This window comes from Geospiza fortis, unplaced genomic scaffold, assembly GCF_000277835.1.
Source record: "Geospiza fortis unplaced genomic scaffold, GeoFor_1.0 scaffold289, whole genome shotgun sequence".
In the NCBI taxonomy this organism is placed as follows: Eukaryota; Metazoa; Chordata; class Aves; order Passeriformes; family Thraupidae; genus Geospiza; species Geospiza fortis.
Genome location: NW_005054478.1, coordinates 146,420 through 153,665, shown reverse-complemented (window position 1 = coordinate 153,665; position 7,246 = coordinate 146,420). Strand labels below are relative to the sequence as shown.

Genomic DNA, 7,246 nt, shown 5'->3' with positions numbered 1-7,246 from the left:
TATTGTCATCTCCAATATCACGCAGGGATGTGAGAGGCTGGAAGTTGCCTCTTTTCCTGCCAGGTTAAATGGCTCCCTAGGAATGTCTATTATTCCCACAAGTCAACTTTCCCCTCCGCGGTATGTGTCAGGGGTCAGGGCTGGCACCACATGAAAGCCACGGGTATTCAATAACCCAGAGCCGTGGAAAGGCTTCAGTCCAAGCCCAGCCACGTTGGGGTTTATTGATGCAGATGCCTTTCCCCATTTGTTTCCTATAAACAGCACATGGTAATATTTAGTAGGTTTCAAACAGAGCTTTTTGCATATTCTCCCTTGTCTGCAGCGAGCTGCTCAGTAGTAGACAGTTTTAATTTACTTAATGCAATTTCTGCTTTTTGTTCTTCCAGAAGGTCTGGGCTGGCTTTGACCCTGTCGCCCCAGCAAATTACTTGAATTCCCAAGGGGCTGGGAGCAGGAGTCCAGGATCCACTCTCTGCAGGGGTGAGGACAAGGGATCTCACTCCCCCCACACCCTCTGGGACACAGCCTCAGGAGCTGGGTGCATGTTGGGGCTGTTTGGGGCTGCCCTGGCTGGCTCCCACTCCTGGCCAGGCCAGCAGCACGTGGTGCTGTCCAGCTCCAGAGAAAAAAAAGCACTTTATTGCAAAAGCTGCCACTTCCCCATCCCTGGGGCTGGCACAGCCCTGGGCACTCAGTGCCCGGGATGGAGCGTGACTGCAGGGTGACCCTGGAGCAGGGAATGCCCACGAGCACAGAGCAGAGATCCCACCAGAGCAGGGCTCCTGGGGAGCACTCACACAAGAAAGGGAAGCACAAACTGCTCCTGGAGAGCAGCCCTTGCTGTTCCTTGTCTCCACACTCCTGGCAGCAGCGCTACACGGCCGATGCCAGCCATGGAGCAGCACTGAGCTGGCAGCAGAGGAGGCTCAGATGTCCCTCCAGGTGATTTTTTGCCACTGTAAATGCCCACAGAGTGTTTTGGCTCTGCAGCAGCTGCCTCAGGCTGGTGGCAGTCCCAGGCACTGAGCACACAGCGGATTCACAGACCCCAAACCAGCCACACTGAGTGTCTGCCCCCAGTCCCTCCGTGTGTGCAATGCTGGGCAGGTTCCTTTAGGCAGCAGCTTCCAGGCCCACCAGCAGCCAGGAATTCTTGGGGCTGTGCTGCTGTCACCCTGCCAGCCCTGGGCACCCTGTCACCACTGTCACCCTGCCAGCACCCACCACCAGAACACAGGCAAGAGGAGACCAAACAATTGACACCGCCATTCTTTTAATGCAATTGCTCCTAAAATGCAGCTTTAAAGTGACTTGGAATGGTCAACAATGAGAAATAAGGGATGGTTTGGAGCTCTGCAATGTGACCATGTGGCACCTCTGCCACCAACACCCACCTGGCACCACTGGGCCACTGCCATGCCTCTGACTGCTCTTACAGCCACTCACTGTTCCTTCACAGGGCACACGTCACACAGGGCATCCAAAGGGACTCTTTGAGGCCAAAAAAGGGACAGGGCCAGCCATCCAGTGCCAGATGACCCTACATTCCCCCAGAAAAGCCAAAAAAGAGCAGCACAAGCAGTGGGTTGCTCCCTTTCACCTCACATTCAGGCATCAACCAACACAAATTCTGGAACTCACAAAGACCTCGAGGGGCTGTGCCTTCATGCTATGAAAAGTGATTTGGGAACCTAATGCTTGACTGTGTTCTCTAGCTCGGGGTGGCAGAGGAAGCTGATGTTCCAATCTCATGCTTTTTGTTATCTAATACTTCTTTATGTATTCATTTCTGAGAGCAGCAAGTGCCACAGGTCAAGTAATTGGGAAATTCTACTGAACACAAGTGAGAGAGAACAAACCCTGGCACTGCCTTCACACCTTGCAGCCTTTACATCCTCCAACATCAGAACAGAGCCTGAAATGTTTTTAACACCTCCCAGGCCCCAGCCTGAGTTTGGTCCTCACTCCATGACTCCCCATGCAGCCCCAGGCTGTGCCCACTGTGGAGCAGCCATACCATTTTAGCCACTCTTTCTCCATGTAAAATAGTTCCTACTGCTCCACTGGAGTTTGACCTCCTCCCCTCCCAAGGTGAGGCTTCTGGAGGAGGGACTTTCCCATGGAAAGGCCATGGGACTCAGATTTCTGAGGTGCCACAGCCCCCTGAGCAGAGCAGCCCCTGCCCTGGTGCCAGCAGCTCTCCCCAGCCACCCCTTTGGACCAAGCTTGCAAGAATCAAGTGCAAGAAGCCAGTTTGATCTACAGAAACACTACACACATCTCCAAATGGATTTTAAACACCTCATTTAAGGAAGGACAGGGTTTAGCAGGGAATCAGTGGGCTCTTGTAGCTTGGGGTCCAATTCTGGCCCTCCAACACCGATGCAGATGCGAAGAGACCGGAGCTCTCCTGGAGTCTGAGCAGTTGTTCTCACACAGCCCAGGTCACAACTGGAAACTGAGCTTAGGAAGTCCCCAGGGGGGAGGGAAAAGGACATCACCTGATGAAAAAGCTTCAGAATGAACCTGGGAAATAAACAGCAACCAGACAATCATCTTCTACAGAGGATGGAAGTGAGAGTAGAAGAAAACAATATCTGAGACAGTCAGTGAGTCAGTCTGAGTGTGCAGGGGCAGGAGATCCCTATGGATCTGTGAGGAAAGCTAATGGCCAAACCCAGCTGGTCCCTCCAGTCCCCAGGGAGATGGGGCTGTGGTTCACTCTTCCCCAGCTGGAAGGTTGTCTTCAATCCTCCTGATAAATTTCATCCTTATTTCTGTGACACTGTCGCCCTTCAGGGTGTCCTGGACAAACTTCACATCGACAGCCATCTGCACCTAAGAGAGGGAAGAGCAGAGAGGAGCTGGTAACTCCCTGTTCACAGCAGCTTCTCCAGGGACTGAATGATCCTGGAGCACCAGCTTAAGGGCTCTAAGGGCATGACATGACATACAGGGCTCTACAAAGTCCTAAATTTGAGACACAGCTGCTCTCCTGTCCCAACCAATTCCCAGCTAGGGCTCACAGCAGTTGCAGAGTGAGGATTTTGGAGCTTCATACAAACTCAGGGAGATACAAGTGCTTGAAGTTGGGTTGTGTGCTGAAAGGGCTCAGGCATCACCTCTGGGCCTCAGCTGCCACACATAACATCAGCCAAGTGCTCCTGCAGCTCTGCCCTTCTCCTGGGAATGCGTTCCAAACCCAAAGCAAACCCAGAAATCACAAACAGACCAGAACTCAAGTATCTGCTGACACCTGGCTCTCCATACACTCATCCCAAGGGAAGGGAGATGTGGCTCACCATTTCCAGGGCACCTCGCAGCACCCCACAGAGCAGGTTGGAGTAGATGAGGGTTGAGTGGTTGTCAGGGAGCTCCACAAAGTCCACCAAGGGGTTGTTTTCCAAGATCAGGGAGAACTCGTCGCCCCCAGGACTCCAGTTGGTGATGCTCGGAGTGATGCCCAGGTACATTTTAAATGCAATCTGTTGTGGCAAGCAGGAAGAACAAGAACAGGTGAGGCAACAGCACTGCTTTGATCTCTAAAATTACTGAAAGGGTTTGCAAACATCTCTCCTTTCCTCCAGTTCCCACCAGCCAGCAGTACTTGGGCTAAAGCTTTTTTTTTCCCCTCTCCAAAATCTTCATTAAACTCTCGGAACAGTCCTGTGAGAAGCAAATATTCCATCCTCACACTCAAAACCCAAAAAAAAAAACCTGACAAAGCAGTGCTTGGACATTTACCTTTGCTATAACATCTGCAGTTTCACGGAAATCGTGGCACCTCCCAACATTGGAGCGGGCCAGGAAATCCTCGATGAGCCGGACACCGATGTTGTAACCCCTGTGAAGGGACCACAGCAACGGCTTCAGAAAGACAACAAATATTTATAAAAGAGGAGAGTGAAGAAGCAAAGTCTAATCTGAGAAATGTCGGTGTTAAATAACTTCAGCCTGCCAGGGTTTTGCTCCTGGAGCAGCACACAGGGATGTGGCTGTGATCCTGATGCCTGGTGAAGGCTGAGCTAGAACAGAGGCTGGACAGAGTTAAAGAATAAAGCAGGGATTTATTAAAAGGCCTCAGTGGATCCACCTTGGGCAGCACAAGAGCCCAGCCAGGGCTACACCCAAGATGAACCAAAATGGTCACAAAAAAATGGACGACTGGTCACAAGGTCTCTCACTTTTATAATTTCTGGTCCATTTGCATCTTGGAGTTAATTGTCCAATTACAGCTTTAGCCCATGAAGTCCCATCCTGCTTGTTTTTCTCTCTTCAGTCCATGCTGTTTATGCTCTTGGGCCTGCAATTTGGATTATCTGTCCTTGGTCCCCAGCTAGAGGAGGAATTGTTTTGTCTCCCTCCTCTGTGGAGAGGGTGTACTATTCCCTAATATGAAGCTCAGAATTACACAGCAGAATACAGCACAGAATCTGAAAATACAGAATACAGAATTACAGAGCAGAAAAGCAGCGCAGAATCTGAAAAATATAAAAGCTAAAACCTGAGGCACCAATCCCTGCTGTGATCCCTGCTGTGATCCCAGCTGTGATCCCAGCTCCCACACAGCTCCAGCAGGGCAGATCCACTCCCACCTGTGCATGCACTCACATTTTGTCCAGCTGCTTGTTGACATCATCATCATTCTCATAGTCCTTGCAGAGCTGGGTCACCAGGGCACCGTAGGTCAGCGTGAACAGCTCCGAGTTCTGTGCACAGGAAAAGAAAATTCACCCAACAGAACCCGCCCGGGCTCCGCTGCCTCCGAGTCCAGCGCCGCCACCTCGGCACGGAGAGGGGAACAGGGACCTGCTGTCTCAAAGGAACCTGTGCTTAACAAGGAGAGATCCCAGCTCCAGTTTCACAAGGAGAGATCCCAGCTCCAGTTTAATAAGGAGAGATCCCAGCTCCAGTTTAATAAGGAGAGATCCCAGCTCTAGTTTAATAAGGAGAGATCCCAGCTCCAGTTTAATAAAGAGAGATCCCAGCTCCAGTTTAATAAGGAGAGATCCCAGCTCCAGTTTAAGAAAGAGAGATCCCAGCTCCAGTTCTGGAAACAACTTCATTCTCCTTGGAATGAAGCTTGGAGGAACCTGGTCTACTAGAAGGTGCCCCTGCCCTTGGAAGGGGATTGGAACTGGTTGAGTTTTAAGATCCCTTTCAACCCAAACCACTCTGGGATTTTGGGAAAGACACCAAAACCTCCTGGATAGCTGGAGGAGCCATGCCAGGGCCCTGAATTTACCTCAAGCACTGGCCTAGAGCTGAGATCTGACTCAAATTCTTCCCTCTGTTTCATGAACATGTTACAAGTGGACAGTGCCTATTAGGCTCCAGCTCTGGTCCTTTCAACAGGCCCAAAATGCTCCTCCACTCAAGGATTTATGAAATTCTGTACCAAGAAAAAGGACTCATCTGGCCCTAGAAAGTTGTCCAGACACAGAATTTGCTTCACAGATCCAGAACAGGCTCAGGGAGGCCAAGCCCAGGCCAGCTCAGCTCTCAGGTGCTGTGCACATCCTGGGACTGGCCAGGACCAAAGCCACTCACGTTTTCTTTGCACAATTGTCAGACTTGCAGAAAAAATGCAAAAAAAGGGGGAAATTCTCCTCTCCCAGCCACCACCTTCAATCCTCACCCTCAAATGATGTCAAAGAGCATTTTTTGGGAGCCAGTGATTAACGAGGTCATTAGAGGCTGCAGAGCAAAACTCTGCAAAAGGAAGTGTTTTGGGGAACAAACAAACCCCCAGCACTGGTTTCTGCTGTCAGTTTTGGCATGCAGAGGGATCACAGGGGCTGACCTGGGATCTGTCACCTACCATGAGCTGCAGAGAGGCAGAAGGTGAAATGAATGGCAAATACCAATACTAGAGAATGAAAGCAGCAGCAGGCAGGGAGGGAAAAGAGACAAGATCAGAGTTAAGTGACAACACAGATCACCATAAGTTCACACAAAGCCACAACAAACACACAGAGGAAACACCCCCAAACAAACAGAAATTGGGTTTGTAGAGGACACAAGGGAATTCCACCTTGTCTTGTTCCTGGATTAGGAAAAAATTCCTCTCTGGCAGGGTGGGCAGGCCCTAGCACAGGGTGCCCAGAGAAGCTGTGGCTGCCCCTGGATCCCTGGAAATGTCCAAGGCCAGGCTGGATGGGGCTTGGAGCACCCTGGGACAGTGGAAGGTGTCCCTGCCCATGGCAGGGGTGGAATGGGATGAATTTTAAGGCCCCTTCCAACCGAAACCAGTCTGGGATTCTGGGATTGCCATTCCCAAGGACAAAAGGCTTCAGGTATGAAAACAACCAGAGGGGCTGCTTGGAGCTGTTGCCCCACTTTGGATCTAAAGAACTGACATGTTCTTTGGGGGTTTTGCTTAAAAATTTTGCTTTCCTCTCAGAAAACATAAGGTTGGGCAGTTCACATCACTGGAAGGACAAGGGGGAAGTTCCTTTGGCTCAGCTGGAATCAGAGACTTGGCAGAGAATTTAACAGACATGCACAACATGTAGTGCTGGTTTTAAGGGTTTCAGTTGTTTTAGTAAAGACAGAGGTGGAGAGGGGATGGGGATGGATGGAGGGAATCCAGCTGTCCCCAGCCTGAGGTGCTGCCACCATGTGAGGCCATGGCGGTGTCACCTGCCACCACCAGCCCCAGCACTCCCAGAGCCGATCTCACTTATTGCTGAGATGCTGTTATTAAAGGCAACTTCAGCTGTTACAATACGACAGATGTGGACAACAATTTTTTCGTTTTCAGCCCATTGGATGAAATTGAAGTGCCCAAAGCTTTCCCAATTATTTTTATTATTTGACACTCTCCACACAATGCATCTGTTCTATGGCTACGGAAGTGTCAGAACTCCAGTGAATTAACACAATTTTTTACATAATCGTTGTATTTAAGGAGCTGAATCTCTAGAAAAGAATCCCCTGGGGTGTGGAGAGGCAGGAGGGGGCAGCTAAGCCCCACCCAGCCCCTCCTCACGGCCAAAGAGGGAGAAGACCCCAGGTTTTATTTTTTTTATTACTTATTTTGCATTAAAAATTAATGAATTCGACCTGGTTTGACCCAGAATCGGAGCTCAGCTCTGGAGCTTTGGGCTCCATCTCTCAGTTCCTGACTCAGCCGGGCTGATAACGCGGAATGAGCTGGAGAGGGGAAGCGAGACACGCCAGGGAAGGGTTTTGGGTGCGAACTTCCCATAAACGGGAGCGCCCGGTGCCGCTGCTGGCTGCC

At 50.6% G+C, this 7,246-nt stretch overlaps 1 protein-coding gene across 1 annotated transcript; it reads right to left on the bottom strand.

Annotated features, from left to right (window-relative positions):
* Positions 1-1,259: 1,259 nt before the first annotated feature.
* On the bottom strand, positions 1,260-7,116 carry TRAPPC3 (trafficking protein particle complex 3). The gene is made up of 6 exons (XM_005428287.3): positions 7,069-7,116; positions 5,825-5,872; positions 4,615-4,712; positions 3,748-3,847; positions 3,306-3,488; positions 1,260-2,841 (listed from the first exon to the last, which is right to left on the bottom strand). The coding sequence occupies exons 1-6, from the start codon at positions 7,114-7,116 to the stop codon at positions 2,722-2,724; spliced, it is 597 nt and encodes a 198-aa protein (XP_005428344.2). The 3' UTR covers positions 1,260-2,721.
* Between the last annotated feature and the right edge of the window lie 130 nt (positions 7,117-7,246).

Excerpts from the sequence above, each read along its gene's own strand:
- TRAPPC3 (XM_005428287.3), bottom strand. The coding sequence starts at position 7,116 with ATGGAGCCCAAAGCTCCAGAGCTGAGCTCCGATTCTGGGTCAAACCAG. Across the intron at positions 3,848-4,614 it reads AACAAGCAGCTGGACAAAAT|GGGTTACAACATCGGTGTCC; the intron begins GTGAGTGCATGC and ends GTCCCTTCACAG. Across the intron at positions 3,489-3,747 it reads CTGCAGATGTTATAGCAAAG|ATTGCATTTAAAATGTACCT; the intron begins GTAAATGTCCAA and ends TTGCCACAACAG.